The sequence below is a fragment of the Myxocyprinus asiaticus genome, chromosome 22 (assembly GCF_019703515.2).
Source record: "Myxocyprinus asiaticus isolate MX2 ecotype Aquarium Trade chromosome 22, UBuf_Myxa_2, whole genome shotgun sequence".
In the NCBI taxonomy this organism is placed as follows: domain Eukaryota; kingdom Metazoa; phylum Chordata; class Actinopteri; order Cypriniformes; family Catostomidae; genus Myxocyprinus; species Myxocyprinus asiaticus.
The window spans coordinates 45,734,069-45,751,365 of NC_059365.1; the positions used below are offsets into that span (position 1 = coordinate 45,734,069).

Below are 17,297 nucleotides of genomic sequence, written 5' to 3' on the forward strand. Positions count from 1 at the left end.
ATGGAACTAGAGATGGAGATGAGAGATGTAACAGGTGTTTAAGTGTCTGTCTTCACCATGCAAGCTGGTACATTACACAAAGCATTTTTGCTATTTCTGCCTTTCTTGCAAGTGTGCTGCATTATGAATAATGAGGGAGCGTATAAAAGGCATTCGCCGTCATACACTTGCAATGTTAACAGCTTTGCTGACTGTAAACAGGAACTATAGTTTTATCGCGTCGCTCGCATAACACCATTTGCATGTCTTATTAACAGGTTTAGAAAAGTTTATACATCTGTTACATCTTAAGTTCAGTAACTATATGACAAAGCACTCCCTGACTGCACGCGCTTACACAAAATTCAACAAGTGCTCAAACGCGTTGCTGACAGCTGCAAAAGAGACAGCTTCTGGAGAGTTTGATACAAAGACAAGTTTATTGATTTGATTTGTTCATTTGTATCTATTGTTTTACTAATTTGCTGCTGCACTGTAAAGTGAATAAAAGTTTTCCATATTATGGAACTTGCGGGAATGGTTAAAATTGTACGCAATACCCGCAATCCCATGCCGAATTTCAGGCAATTCAAACTGCATTATATTAAAATATGAAAGTTGCCCTGGTTCTCCTCCTTTATGATTTCATAAAAAAAAAATTTAAAAAAAAACCCCGTTGGGTTCCACTTCTTTCAGCCAAGAACAGAAAGCTGAGGCTGCAGTGGGCCTACCATTTGTGTTCCTCAGCAGAAATCCAGATTCATCAGACCAGGCAATGTCTTTCCAGTCGTCTACTGTCCAGTTTTAGTGAGCCTATGCCCACTGCAGCCTCAGTTTCCTGTTCTAAGCTGTCAGTAGTGGTACACGGAGGAGTCTTCTACTGCTTTAGCCCATCAGCCTCATTGTTTGACATGTTGTACATTCAGAAATGCTTTTCTGCATAGAACTGTTGTAACGTGGTTATCTGGGTTACTGTCACCTTCCTGTCAGCTTGGACCAGTCTGACCATTCTCCTCTGACCTCTATTATTAACAAGCCATTTTCGCCCACAGAACTGCCGCTCGCTGAATGTTTTTTGTTTTTTTGCACCATTCTCTATACACTCTAGAGACTGTTGTGCGTGAAAATCCCAGAACATCAGCAGTTACAGAAATACTCAAACAAGCCCGTCTGGCACCAACAATCATGCCACTGTCGAAATCACTGAGATCACATTTTTCCCCATTCTGATGGTTGATGTGAACATTAACTGAAGCTCCTGACACGTTTCTCCATAATCTGCCACACGATTAGCTGATTAGATATTCGCATGAATAAGTAGATGTACATGTGTACCTAATAAAGCGGCCGGTGAGTGTATAAACCTCATAATTTACAGACATCTAAACACAATAATCATTCGGGTGTGAAAACTTGATAAATAATGGGTTTTATTTACAACAATTGCGATCAAAATTTAACTCTGTAAATTTCACCTTTACAAAAAGTTCAAATAACATCATGCCAGAAATCAACCTTTCTAACTGATCTCAAACCAGTGGAGATAATTTTTCTAATAAAGAACTGACAAGTTCACTTCAGTGTTCAATGCATTCATATGGAGGTACAGCTGCAAGGTAATGCAGTCTGGCAAATGCTGAAAATGTATTGTGTATTTCACTTTGTCAACACTAAAAACTGTAGTTATGGAAATGATATGGAAAAATCATTGGAAGCCTCTAAGTCTCAATATTCTCTTATTTCATATTCAATGTGAGCTGTCATCCCAAATGGTGAGACTGCAATGTGCAAAATGTGGATTAAGAACACACATGTCCATCATGGTAGATTCAAATTTATGATCACATGAATTTGCCTCTATACAACTGGATATCATCCAGATTTACACATGCAAAAAAAATCTTCTCATCAATCACTCCAAACTAAACAGTGATATGATTAGATACTGTATGGTAACCAAAATAATCCTATAACACATGAGGGTGTGTGTGTGTGTAAGGAGGGACGCGCACAAAATCGCAGACGTGACTCTCGTGGATAGTATGTCACACGAGACTTCCGGCCAGAGAATATGGCCGCGAATGTGGGTGGAGAGAAACCAGTCAATGGCGTCTGCCAGTTTACCGCGTCTATCCACTTGTACGATAGCTTAGGGACAAAGCTGAGTTTTATCACGAAGCTATCTACTAGCCAATAATGTGTGCGAGAATGTTTGCGTGAGAGGGGTTGCGTGTGTGTGTGGGTGTGTGTGGTTAGTACGAGAGAGAGAGAGAATAAAGTGACAGCTCCAAAGCCGATTTCACGATCGTGGGAGAGAAAGCAGCTGTTAGTTTATCACTCAGAGATGCGGTGGAGGGCTCGTAAACCATCCCACGGTCTTTGATTCTTTAATGGATAAACTCAGTGTGCCGGTCTCACCCACGATGGCGAAAATGCACAACAGTCCAATGTGGTTGGACTACAACACAGCAGATCTCATTTGTGATAATTAAATACCTTTAGTATTAGCCGCAATGAGCGGACTCGGCGGTCCATAAACTGTACAAGCAATAACCTTGATACACAAGAATAACACACTATAATATTCTATCTCTGCCCAGACATAAACCTCTTACTTGTATTGTATGAGGACGTAGAATGTGTGTTCATCCGTCCTTTAACTCCGACTCGGTTCCTCGAGGCTTGGGTGATGACGGGAGACTGTTTCCTCACTCTGTCGGTGGGCAGTACGGCTGCTGATTCTCAGCGGGCTGGCGGAGAAATCAGCGATGTCGACTTGATTGAAGATGGAAGAGAAATCTTTTATCTCTTCACTTCTGCAGGCAAACGGATGAAGATGCGGAATGCTCAGCGGTCTCCTTCGGATCCGTTAGAGTGTTCGGTGGAACACAGCGTAATATCAACTCGTCCAGTGAGATGGAGACTGTATGGCCACAGTTTCAAGTCGGACAATACTTCCTTGTACCACGAGGCTACACCTGAGAGCAGCGATGAGCTGCGTCTACACACGGCGAGCAAAGTTGCTGGAAGCAAATCCCGTAAGCATCTCAGAGGTATTTCTACTCCTGATGATGTCATGGTTGAGGGGAGTTCTGTCATGTGCCTCATCCAGTAGGAGTTGAGACTTCGATCCTTTAGTGAGCAAGGCTTCATGGGATTTGTAGTCTGTTTTGGACTCCCTTTGTTTGATTTTGGCATGGTTTTTATCAGTAAGATTTATGACTTTGTATTTGGGCCTGAGTTAGGTTTTACAACTGTTGTCTTCTATCTGAATACATGAGGCCCAACACCTACTCTTCCACCAAGGCACTTGCGAGTTCCCAGACATTTCTGGGGGGAATGGCCCTAGCCCTCACCCTCCGATCCAACAGGTCCCAGACATGCTCAATGGGATTGAGATCCAGGCTCTTCGCTGGCCATGACAGAACACCGACATTACTGTCTTGCGGGAAATCATGTACAGAATGAGCAGTATGGCTGGTGGCATTGTCATGCTGGAGGGTCATTTCAGGATGAGCCTGCAGGAAGAGTACCACATGAGGGAGGAGGATGTCTTCCCTGTAACGCACATCATTGAGATTGTCTGCAATGAAAAGAAGCTCAGTCCGATGATGCTGTGACACACCGCCCCAGACCATGACAGACCCTCCACCTCCAAATCGATCCCTCTCCAGAGTACAGACCTCGGTGTAATGCTCATTCCTTCGACGATAAACATGAGTCCGACCATCACCCTTGGTGAGACAAAACCATGACTCATCAGTGAAGAGCACTTTTTACCAGTCCTGTCTGGTTCACCGAAGGAGGGTTTGTGCCCATAGGCGACGTTGTTGCCGGTGATGTCTGGTAAGGACCTTCCTTACAACAGGCCTACAAGCCCTCAGTCCAGCCTCTCTCAGACCAGTCTGAGCACTGATGGAGGGATTGTGCGTTCCTGGTGTAACTCGGGCAGTTGCTGTTGCCATCCTGTCCCTGTCCCGCAGGTGTGATATTTGGATGTACCGATCCTGTGCAGGAGTTGTTACATGTGGTCTGCCACTGCAAGGACGATCAGCTGTCCTTCCTGTCTCCCTGTAGCACTGTCTTAGGTGTCTCACAGTACAGACATTGCAATTTATTGCCCTGACCACATCTGCAGTCCTCATGCCTCAATGCAGCATGCCTAAGGCATATTTACGCAGATGAGCAGGGACCCTGGGCATCTTTATTTGGTGTTTTTCAGAGTCAGTAGAAAGGTTTAATGTCCTAAGTTTTTATAACTGTGACCTTAATTGGCTACCATCTGTAAGCTGTTAGTGTCTTAACGACCGTTCCACAGGTGCATGTTCATTAATTGTTTATGGTTCATTGAACAAGCATGGAAAACATTGTTTAAACCCTTTACAATAAAGATCTGTAAAGTTATTTGGATTTTTACAAAATTATATTTAAAATACAGTGTCCTGAAAAAGGGCTGTTTCTTTTTTCTTTTCTTTTTTTTGCTGAGTTTATATTACAGACAAGAATTAAAACAGGGATGAAAAAAGAAATCAGTTACCCCTTATATTTAAGTTTAAATGTAGACAGATTAAATTTCTAAAAAAAACAACTGAGGAAAAGGTTATTCTGAATTAGAAGTAGGGAGACTTAATTAGCCTCAGTTTGGGAGTCATGTTTGTGCTCCACACCTACCAGTGTTTACAGCAACAGACTCCACATAGCTCTTAGTTTAGGCCAAAAGGTTGGTGAAAAGTAAAAGTTAACATGGAGGCAACAGAATGAAAAGGCAACTGTTGAAAAGACTAGAGACTACAACTAACAAACCTACTGAAGTATTAACTCAACACATTTATTGAATGGAAATGCTCTTCTTAATCTAGATATTTCATCTGAACATCAACATTTGTGAGATTATTCAATCAGAACAGTTTTGAGGTTAACTGATCTAATTTTGTCTCAATGGATAATTGTAATTTGTGAATTTGTATCATTTTAGATATTAAATGTTTGTATGTCTATTTTTTAATGGAGGATTTGTGGAGTAAAAATATTATAAAAATATATATAAAAATATTTTTATTTTGAAGTGAAAAGGTAATATGCCCCCTTCAGAATTGGGACAAAAGGCCCACAGTGGCATATTGTTGCTGCATGCTGTTGTTATTATTATTTCATTTAATAATGATTATAATACTGGGGTAATTATTTAACAATTCCATAAATTAAATGTACATATTAAACATCTTCACTAATAATTATAACCTATAGGTTAATTGAGTTGAATCATTCAATCTCAGTTAGTATTTCTATTATGACATCCCTTCAATTAAAAATATGAGTTTCTAAATATGTATACCTTCATAGACCTGTTTAAAATTAAATAAGAATAATTTACTTTCAGATAAATCCCTTTGACTGAGATTCTGTTATTTGATTGTCTGTCATTCAGTTATTCGTGTTCAACTAAACTGTCAAAATACATCATTTTGAATAGAATATTTGATTTTGGATTTTACATCAATGACCCCTATTTCACAAAATACATTATTAAGAATGAATAAGATATATTTTATACATTCTGTAAAAATCAGATGACAGCTGGGACAAGTTTACTCTGGGGGGCTTATTGCCTCAGGTAGAGAGGTAAGATAGCCCCTTTTCATAATTTTTAATTTTGGGCTATGACAACTAAATTAGCCATTGTTTCTATTTATTTCCCCTGATGACATATTGTAGATACTAGGTCTAAATATATAGAAATACAGTATGTTACAATTTAAAAGTAAATACACATTGTTCTTAATGGGGTCTTAATCTTCTCCCAATTGGAAATGTGATCTATCTCACTGCAGTAACAACATTAAAATCATTATGATATTCAGTGTTTACCTTAAATTTTCAAAGACTGCAAAGGATAATTAAATTTTTCCTGATTTCAGTAGAACAGATCGCAGTAGGCCTATTTGATGCTTAGCATTAAACTAATCAGTCTTTCGTGGTGCATTTCACTTAAATGTTTATTTTGCCCTCTTTGGTTGATTGTCGGAAGTGCTGCAACACCTCATTATACATTATGTAACTAAACACCAGGTGTACCCTGGTCTCTGTTGGACAGTCAATAATAATAATAATAATAATAATTATTATTATTATTATTTCTTTAATACAGTAATTATCAACCTTTTTGACCCCAAGGCCCCCAGTGTTTAAGACAATCTTTAAACGAATAAACGAATCAATAAACTAACAAAATAAACTAATCAAAGCCCCTTCAAATGCTGAATGTTTAATCTGCATTCTTTTTGTCTATTTGCTATACACCATGAAGAAGAAGAGAATGTTCTCTGACAAGAAAGAAGAGTGTGTTGATTTTTTTGCCAAGATGAATCAAGATGCAATTTTGGTGCACAATGTTGAAGAAGCAATAAAAGTGCATGCTGAGTCAAGCTGCTTTTTTTTTCTAGCTGCTTTCTGCTCTCTTACTTCTGGTTGTGTAAAGTTTGTGGTAGCTCTGACAGATGTAGCTGAGGACTCTCCGTTTCAGTGCCTGATCTCTCATGCATTCTGGTGTCTCAATCAGCTCCCTAGCTCCATATGTCTTGAATCAGTATGTCGTGAACACAAATTTGGGCACTGGCAAGGGTGTTGGTCCACTGAGCATTGGTACACTTACAGTATGACTCAATCACCTAAGACACAATTATTATGCTGGTATTGATCAGTAACAACGCTTTATAAATGACACTACTGTATAGTGCGTTTTTGTTGTAAATATTACAACATACAGTGTTATTATTAAAGATAGATGACAAATGTAAAAAAGAAACATAGCTTACAACTAATATTTAAAAGATTGTTTATTAATGAACATTATAAATCAAAGATTATTCTCTTTATTTAGAGAAAATAAGGCTTTGACCAAACGCCTTAAGAGACTTCAGAAGACCTGACGACATTTCCAGTAAGGGAACATAGTGAGCAACAATGTTCCCTGGTTTTTATGGTGCATTCTGGGAATTTTTAGGGAGCAAACGTTTCAGCGCACTGGAACAGTTTTGTGGTTGAGACAGCCCTAGAAATGGCAGACTCCCTTACCAGTGCCCTGACTACTGATCAAGGTAGCCGACTGAGATGCACCCATTGATAGTTCCCACGGTCTAGCAGTCATCTGCCTCTGCGACAGTGTGTGATGAATTTTGTGATGGCAAAATGTGATGAACTATATGCGCTCCGAACCAATGTGTTTGATGAATCATAATAAAATGATGACGTATATTGTCAGCCTGCAATATAAAGCAGCATAATTTAGTATTTTTGTAGCATGGAAATAGCTGGAGGTGGCATATACCGGAAGCAGTCCACATTCAAGTTTGAAAATGGCTGTTAAAAAATAAGGTTTTGTTCCTTTGTCTGGAATCTTGATGCACACAGAACATGAATAATAGCCTATTACAGGCATCAGCATTGAACTGCTCATAGACCTCTCAATATAAAGAGACACTTGTTGGTGCATTCATATAAATAGCATCTGGTTAGAGATCTAAACACAATGAAGGGGTGCAACGCAATGCCATGTAAAAAGACTAGGCTCCTGGAGCAGATCTGAACCAGCCATTGGAGGATGGAAGAAGAGGAGGATGTGGAGGAGGAAGAGAGAGAGGGGGAATTGCTCAGTGTACTCTCTCACTCTAATGTCCTTTGTTAACAATATTTGTTTGATTATTTATTTAGGCCTATTTATTTAAGTTTTAAGCTGCAGGTCACATATAGGCCTGTCTTCCTATATGAAATCTAAATAATTAATTAGAACATATCATCTCTCCAATGCCATTATGCTTGTCAAAGAAGCCTACATAACGTTATACTGTATATCAGCCTATAACAGTCATGAAAGACTGTGGAGACTGCCGTTTGTTTAAAATGCGATTTTTTCCAACACTTTTTCTTATCTTCGGAAATCTGGCAGTGGCTTTCCAGTGATCAAAATATAGTTATTTATAAAATTTGTAAATTATATAATTTACAAGACTAAATAAGCTATATTTTCCTCTGATAAACTGTTAAAGATGCAAGAAAGTACGCTTAAGTTTAAGCACATAATGGACTTAGAGGCCGGATCCATGTATGCCGGATACAGTGCTTCGGGAAGCCCAGCCTCCTACAGGCTACTTTTAGAAAAATAGCATGTGTTCTTACAGTATGTTTAAGTCGGAAGAAGTTTTCAAAATAAATCCCTATTACTTCTCAATACTGTTCAATATTCACCCAACACTTTTTTCTAAAATCACTAGACAAATATAAAATAATTAAAAAGGAGTATGATTTTTTATTTTCCTTTTGTTTAACATTTTTCAAATTACCGAATATCGACGTAGCCTATATATTGTCCCAAATAGGGGAGACGGGGGCTATTGTAATGCAACAAGTTATATCTTTAGAACTACGTATGTTGTATATTGGTTTCAAAATAGTTCACCATTTCCCTTCATTAGAATTATTATTATTTTTTATTATTTTATTTTTTTTAATTCGATCCTTTCAAGCTCCTATTATCATACAAGGAGACAAAATAAAACAATATTGGCATAAATTAATGCTACAGTATTTTCAACTATATGAAGGTATTTTACCTGAAAGTTGGATCTTCTTAGGACTGGAATGTCAGGTCTGGATAGGTTGTCGCATTTTTAAATGTATACGTTGTAATTTATGCAATTTATCAATAACGATTTCTGTTTACCCAAACACTGGTTTGATTTCTTTCTTTCTATTTGTTTCTTTCTCTCTTTCTGAGTTTCACTGACATTGTAAACGCTCCATAACGTATTAAAGCAGCATTAAAATATTCGTTACAACAATTTACTCAGAATAAAATGAAATTTGTTTTTGAAACAAGTGAGTGATTTTTATTTATTTAGCGCTTTTCACAAGAAAAATAATTTCAAACAAAAAATAATGCTGTAATGTCTTAAGAGTTCTCATTGAGCAGTTTAACTGAGAAACGTTTTTGAAACACAGAAATACAGTAGGCATACACAGTAAATCTGTCAGAAAAGTATAAGGTCTTGTGGACATTAAAACATTATTGTATGCTGACTTATTTGTAGGTAAATTAAATCATCTCCAAAAATACGATTTATGCCGGGAATAATTCCTTTGTTTTCACGGAAACTGTTCAAAATTGCAAAATGTCCCAAAATTATATAATTGTACAATGTTATTTTGAAAATACAATCAATCGTAATTAAACATAATTAAACAACAATAGTGTAGGCCTAATGATTTCCCTTCATTGGGATAGAAGGAAAAGAAAATGACCCTAGATTGTATACAAACAGCTTTTAAGAATCTGCGTTTTTCTTTACTAAATATATTGACTTTAATCACACTAGTAATCATAGCCTAATAATGTCTACAAAACACAATAACTAAGATTATATAGTTTTTTTTTTTTTTTTTTTTTTTTTTTTAATCTGCATGTATGATTGATTCGATTCGCAAATAAATGTAGGGACAAAAAAATAAAAAAATAAAATAACACTGTAAGTATGAACGACATAAAAGGCTTTCTTTAATACGGAATTTAAACATCCATAATCACAGGATTAGTCGTTCATCGACGTGCCGGCTATACTTTCACACCAAAAGAAATTCACCAGCTGTGGCTTACTGAGCATTTAGGAGTTTTCGTTCTTTCAGTCCTCCTCTGCGATGCTATTGGTGCCTGGAAGTTTGAGAACAAGGGCATCTCTCTTTCAAACGGCAAATGGGGAGTTAAGCTTCATTGAGGATGGAAATCCAAGAAGTGATCGGGATGGGCTAAGAACATAAAGGAAAAGATGTGAACTATCATTCAGAAGTTGATGAAGTGGATAAAAAGACTGATTAAGACTCGGATCTGATCTCGGGTCAGAATGCAGGGACTCAGCAGGCGCGCTCACGCATTTTCTGTGGAGGCTTTAGTGGGTAAAACTTGCAAGAAGCGGAAAGTAGAAAATATTGAGGATGAGAAATGGCAGAGTGTTTCAGAAAACGATAGAGACACACCAACGGGCATTGTCATCGACGAACACGGTTAGTGTTATCACGTATCATTTCATTCAATATTTCCTTCAATATTTTTTCAAGTTTGTGTTGAACTTTACACCGGCGTGTTTTATGTCGATGACTTGTGAAGATGAGCGAAACGACAGGAGGAGAAAAATCTGCGCGACGGCAAGAAAACCAACCTCGACCGAATGTGAATCTGCGAGAGAAGTTCGAGTGGATCTTCAAGCATCCGACTTGTGGAAGAGATTTCATGAGATCGGCACTGAGATGATCATCACCAAGGCTGGGAGGTTGTTTATTATTATTATTATTATTATAATATTATATATAATAATAATAATAATAATAATAATAATAATAATAATATATATATATATATATATATACTGTTTATGCTCTAGTCTAGTTCTTAGAGAACCATGTACTGGTGAACTTTTAAGAGTGTTGGGCAACATTGTAAGTTATGTAGCCAAGTCTTTAATATTAATATTAGCCTAGTTGTTTTTGAAACTAGGGAACCCAGAATGACTTTAGATGTCAGTGTTGATTTTTGTGCATCAATCAATTCATTAGGAGAATGTTCCCATCTGTCCAAGTTAAAGTGCACAATCTGGATCCCTTCCAGCAATACTACATCGCCATGGACATCATGCCTGTGGATTCAAAGAGATACAGGTAGACTGAGCTCTGTCCTTCAGTCTGAACTGACTATTAAGACACACAAAAGTCAAAATAACGCACATAAGACCAGATAGTGTGAGAAAAAGAGAGAGAAAAATAGAAAATGCAAATAAGTAAGATGAAGGTATTCATGTAGTATTAATCTGTTAATAGGCCTACCTAATAGGTATTTATTCTTATTAGGGAGTTTTTCCTTGCCTTTTTCCTTGTTTTTGTTTCTTTTTGCTTTCTCACTGGGGAGTTTGTAGAGCAATATTCTTTGTAAAGCTGCTTTGGAACAATATGTATTGTGAAAAGTGCTTTACAAATAGATTGAATTAAAATGGTAGAAAAGCTTGGTTTTTGAAGTTGGCTGAAAGAGGGTCATTAGTCTTATACTAATATAATTTCAACTCAATTACATGTTTAATATATGAATGACATTTCTAGAATAAAAACAGAATTATCAAGGAAGGGGCAGGTAAGATAAGGTGAATCCTAAATTATTAATTTACATTAAGTTTCGTAACAAACAAAACCTAAACACATATTATACTGTATACTGTATGTGGCAATATTAAAGAATACTCATGGAAATCCATGGCTTTTCCCACTCTATTTTAATATTGTTTCATATTATTTTGTTCTATTGCATTATTATTATTCTGAGTTAATCAATCCCACTACAGGTATGTGTACCATAGTTCTCAATGGATGGTGGCCGGAAACACAGATCATTCGTGTATTTCTTCCCGTCTGTGCGTGCACCCGGACTCGCCGTGTTCTGGAGAGAACTGGATGCGACAGGTGATCAGCTTTGATCGCATCAAACTCACCAACAATGAGATGGACGACAAAGGCCATGTGTGTTCCTTTTCTTTCACATTGTTACCTATGACATAATACAGACATACAAAATAAATGTGTCCAATGCAATCTGAAATTTAGATGATCCTGCAGTCCATGCACAAGTACAAGCCACGCATACACGTTATCCCGTACAATCCTCGAGTCGACCTGTCACAGACTCCTCCGTCGCTGCCAGCAGACAGTGTTCACACCTTCTCCTTCCCTGAGACACAGTTTACCACTGTCACAGCCTACCAGAACCAACAGGTAACTCTTTATTTCTCAGATCTCTTTATTTCCTCTTTTATTACTAAGAGATCATAAATTGAAAAGAGATTTACCTTCAGATGGTTAATGCTTTTAATTCCATAATGTGACTTTTTAACAATTTGACATACTCTGCGATCAAAAAGACTGAAACCATATTGAAAATCTGGAATCATTTTTTATTGATTCCAGGATATATACAAAATCTTTTAGGAATTCTAGGAAATGCGAAACAAAGAAAAGTTATGATGTAAAATGAAGAATAAATATTTAGGATTCTACACTATTTCTAGGTCACTCATAAAATAAAAGCTAATTTGTGACATTGAGCACGTCAGTTCATTGCTTCCAATAAAGCACACAAGATGCTGTTTTGAAACATCAAATCATGCTGAATAACATGATTATTAGGTTTTGTTTATGCCAGCTCAAGTGTGTGCTGTCATTAAAGCAAAAAGAGGACATACCATGTAGAAATTAATTTTTCAGTTCAACTCTTCACTCAGATTGTTATGCTGATAATATTATTTGTAATAAAATTTGCATTAAATTAGGAAAATGCAAAATGCAATGTAATTCATTCTTTTATTTTAATTTCATTTATAGGCTATGTACTGTATATTGTTCATTTTGTCATTATTCAAATGTTTAATTAAGTATAATATGAAGGGTGAGTTTTTGACAGAGTAATGAGCTAATACAAACCCATTGCTGACATACGTTTTATGTTTCCTTTTCATTTCTATATAAAGTACACGTTACAGTTCCACAGACATTATAAAAACTGGAAGCTCTAAATGCTTCAGAAAGTCACTCTGATTTTAAACATACTACAGTATATTCCGATGCATTTTAGCCAAAGTGGGCCTGTAAGTCAAACCATTTAGTGTCTTGAGGGCAGCAGACCTGAACATGCCACAGCAGAATTTGGATGGTTCGGTGAGTGAAACCGGACCTAAAAGACTCGTTCCAGAAACAGGAAGCCACTGCATAGGCTGTCAAAGTTTCATCAAAGTCTTGTTTTATTGCAAAATATTGTTGTATTATTCATATTTCAGTGAGTGCTTTATGTTTAGCTGGCATGGGAAATTTTGGCAGTTACAGGCACTATATAAACTTACACAGTAGAAGTCCCCTGTTATTAATTCATGCTTTAATATGGCCATTAAATTTTTGTGGCAGTGTAAATGTAAAGCCCTGTATGAACATAGATATACCTGACCCTCTGTTTGTTTTATTTTCTGGGACCTTTTAGATAACAAAACTGAAGATTGACAGGAATCCATTTGCCAAGGGTTTTAGAAACCCAGGACGAAACAGGTAAAGTAATTACCAGAGAAAACCTTTGATATTAGACATGCTTGCAACACTGGGAAGGCTTTAGTACATTGCAGTTATACATTACATTAGAAGCAAATACGCCATTAACATGGATTAAATGTAACTTTTGATGAAGTTATGCATTTGTTACCAGATTTCTGAAACATCACCTTATCACTCTTTGCATGAAATTTTAGGGGTGTGTTGGATGGGATTTTAGAGTCATACCCATGGCACAGCGCCTTCAGCCTTCATTTCAAACCTTTCACTATGGAGCTACAAGGTTCAAAACTAATTTCTAATTACAAAAAATATATATATTTTCTCTGTTAAGAAGGACGTTTTTGAAAGATGAAATATTAATTAATTGAGACAGCCATCTTGTTTGGCTCACTGCAGGCAGAAGTTCTGGATCTTCAGCAAGCTTTGGTATCACCTCATCATTAAAAGCACTCCTGCCAAGCTCCTTTTCTCCAGCAGCCCATCCTATCACATTCTCAAGCCCTCAATGCTTCACCTCAAACAGTCTTCTCACATACAGAACTCACTGCAGCCTTGGGCTGGGTAGACTCGGTGGTTATGCTGGCTTACAACCCCTGTTAGATCTCCCCTTCATGTCTACTCTTCAGGTAAAGAAAGGAGACTGTCTCCAGGATTCTACCACCACAGGTTCTTCTTTGCTTTTTATCCAGAACCTTCCACCAGGATGGACCTCTGAATACTATCAAGCTCACAATTACACTATGGCATCAGCCCCTGTATTACCCAACAGTCTGTACAGCCACAGTTTACCCATGAGTCACCAATTCTCCACTGTCACTCATCAGTTAAATCTGGGTGATGGTGAGAGCACTGTGCACTCAGTGCCCATGAATTCCTCCTTCAGCTACTGCCATTGACATCAAACATGCCAAAACGTTTATTATTATTTAGTTATATAACTTGATTATTTACACAATGGCAACTTTAAAATAATGGAACCTAACAGGAATGAAATAAAGAGTTAAAGTTGGCCATTGCTAAGTGAGAGATTGACAGTTTAGCTTATGAGGTCATCAACTTGAAGTTAATTTGATATTAACCATCTTTTGAAATACCATAATACAGATTTCTGTAATTTTGTCAAATACGTAGGATAGAGTGTTTAAGAGTGAAACAAACCTGGGGACCTGGGTATCTCAGCGAGTAAAGACGCTGACTACCACCCCTGGAGTTGCGAGTTCGAATCCAGGGCGTGCTGAGTGACTCCAGCCAAGTCTCCTAAGCAACCAAATTGGCCCAGTTGCTAGGGAGGGTAGAGTCACATGGGGTAACCTCCTCGTGGTCACTATAATGTGGTTCTTGCTCTAGGTGGGGCGTGTGGTGAGTTGTGCGTGGATGCCACAGAGAATAGCGTGAAGCCTCCAAATGCGCTATGTCTCCGCAGTAACATGCTCAAAAAGCCACGTGATAAGATGCGTGGATTGACTGTCTCAGACGCAGAGGCAACTGAGATTCGTCCTCCACCACCCAGATTGAGATGAATCACTATGCCACCACGAGGACTTAGAGCACATTGGAAATTGGGCATTCCAGCTTATAATGTCACTTTCTGGAAGGAACTGCCTTTTACTAGTTAAAGGGCTATTACCAAAGATTACAATGAAGAATTAGAAAAAAGGGAAACAATAAAGAAACATTGAAACAATGTTTCACAACACAAAAGCATTTGCTGTTTAACAGCTGATGGAAGTGACATTTCAAATGCACGTGGTATTGCTGCTAGGTATAGCATGTTAGCAAAACTCAGTTCAACAAGAATATTTCTTGATAAATTGCCAGTTTTGAAGTTATAAAATTATTTACACACACATTATCACATATACATTATTGATATTTTGATAAAAGAAAACTAATTAAAATGATTTCCATCTTTTAAAAATGTGAGCTCAATATTTTATCCATTATTTAAAGATATACTGTATATGATGGGGAAGGACATGAATGTAATGTAATGGTGTATTTCTCTAAATATTTGTTTGGTTATGTTATTATACTGCAGATGAATGCATTTTAAAGTGTACTATGATGTGATTTACTATTGATATGTAATGTGAAACTTTAAAACAATATGCTGTGGGGCTTTCAACACTTTTTGTGCCTAAGCCAGTTAGGATTGATGATTTTAATTATAATGGCAAACCTGGACAAGCCTAAAGATGTCACATTAGATTAGTTTCAGCAGGCCAAAATGTAAACTCCAATTATTATTTTTTTATTACTAAAATTTGTTTTGCATTTCTGCAAAATTGATAATCAAATTAGTCAAAATGTATACATCAGGACTGTTTTGTAACCAACATAATGCAGTGTCAATTGCTTTAAGACAACAAAGGAAGCAGAACTGTCCCTAAATCAGGTTTGTCAACTCAATTTCAGCCTGGGCCACTTCAGTGTTATGTGTGCTCAAAGAGCCTGCAGAAAAAGTGGCACCAAAACCTGATTTGGTAGCATCCATGCAATTACCAATCAAATGACATGCTTTGTGCATTGAAATGCACATTTGACAGTAAAACATTGATTTTAAGGTTTGGATATAAATTATGATGTAAATTATGATAGTAGGGTTAGGATATTAACAACAGTAACATCTGTGAAAAAATTTACGATTTTATAGGGCTAATTTGAAATATTTTGACTGTGTGACTAAGCTGGGTCTCCTTTACAGATTTCTTTCATGAGGCTCCTACTGATTTAAGTACAGTAATTTCTTGTAATTTCTAAAGGCAACAAAACTAGTTACATAGTTTCAAAAAACATTAGAAGAGAACAGATTTTACTTGGATCAGTCTTCTAAACAAAACATGTAATGACTCTGACGTCAACGAACCACATTCAGATGTTACAACAGTAAGTCACTGTTTGCGGATACCAATCAAATAAACGGGGAGATCATTAAACTGACAACTACCTGTGATTGCCTGTGAACTCTTATAAAACACACATAGTTCATTCCAAATGGATTGTTTAGTGTAAAACATGTTTAAGATTAGTGGACAAATGGTTAATTTATTAAGTGATGAGCTGTTTCCTCACAAAAGCAATTTATTCAGCGTACTGAACCATCTCCTCCATTGAAAAAGAATGGCCTCTGGTCTCCTTGCCAATGTACTGCCGCATTACGCTTTGTTTTGCTAAACTTGAAGGCTCGCTTCCTGGGAGAGGGGCTCTGGCAACGATGCTCCCTGGTTTTTATAGTGCATTCTGGTAAGATTTTGTGATTGGGACAGCCCTAGAAATGGTCGACTCTTGAACTACAGAGCTGATTAAGACACACCAAGACTCATATTTCTCATTCACTGAAGTCTTTCCCTTTCAAATTCAATGAGCTTTAGTTTGAACCACAGAGCAAATACTCCCTTTACTGAACCAGTCATCATTTGAGTCTGACCGAGACGAGACATCTCGTTCTGAATGTACAACTACACAATTTCTTGAACAAAATGAATGAATCAGTCATCTTATTCATGAAAAAGGAACTTTTCAGTTAGAAAACATTTATCCATATAATTGATGTAATCCAAAGAGCGTTTGAACAGCGGTGAAACAGTTTCTTACGATGTGTTACATTCATACGAGCAGACAGAGATGTAAGTTTGAAGTTTGTTTGGAGCAGCAGAAATAGACACAATCCTTGTGTAAATTGTCATGTGAACATTTAGCTTTATGCTAATCTAAAATGCTATTTCTAGACATTTTACATGCACCTGTTACCAGGCACGATTATATTTTTTCTGTCAATAAAATCCATGTTAGATCATACTTTTTCTTCCTCTAGTAAGACCTTTGATAATACGTCAAGGATATACAAAAATCTTATTCTTGATGAGAAATTTTTTATTGTTTGTCTGTAAAAATATCTAAAAATCCTTAAAACAAGATGAATTTGCTTCATCTTGTTTCAAAGCAACACTGCATGAGGTATTTAGGCTTTTTTTCAGAGAATGTATTTTTAACGTGTATTTTGTCTTACTGTAGGGGAGAGTGGGGCACAACCTATCGTGGGGCTAGTTGTAACACACATGGTTTAAACATTTCTAAACACACTGGTAAACTTAATTTGTTGACTTGTTGCCATATCAACACTGTGTAGAGAAAAAAATTGCGGAATTCAAAAACACTTGGAAGATATTGCCAAAAGTTAATTTTACAGT

The 17,297-nt window shown here is 37.0% G+C and overlaps 1 protein-coding gene across 1 annotated transcript; it reads left to right on the forward strand.

Annotated features, from left to right (window-relative positions):
- The first annotated feature begins 9,791 nt into the window (after nt 1-9,791).
- Nucleotides 9,792-14,087, forward strand: LOC127412654 (T-box transcription factor TBX22-like). Its single transcript, XM_051649188.1, has 8 exons — nt 9,792-10,032; nt 10,136-10,298; nt 10,582-10,683; nt 11,358-11,532; nt 11,617-11,784; nt 13,040-13,104; nt 13,302-13,387; nt 13,504-14,087. The coding sequence occupies exons 1-8, from the start codon at nt 9,873-9,875 to the stop codon at nt 14,001-14,003; spliced, it is 1,419 nt and encodes a 472-aa protein (XP_051505148.1). The 5' UTR covers nt 9,792-9,872; the 3' UTR covers nt 14,004-14,087.
- Nucleotides 14,088-17,297: the final 3,210 nt, after the last annotated feature.

Coding starts and splice junctions, on each gene's coding strand:
- LOC127412654 (XM_051649188.1), top strand. CDS start 9,873: ATGCAGGGACTCAGCAGGCGCGCTCACGCATTTTCTGTGGAGGCTTTA. Junction 10,299..10,581: donor ATCATCACCAAGGCTGGGAG/GTTGTTTATTAT, acceptor TCAATTCATTAG/GAGAATGTTCCCATCTGTCC. Junction 11,533..11,616: donor AGATGGACGACAAAGGCCAT/GTGTGTTCCTTT, acceptor TCTGAAATTTAG/ATGATCCTGCAGTCCATGCA.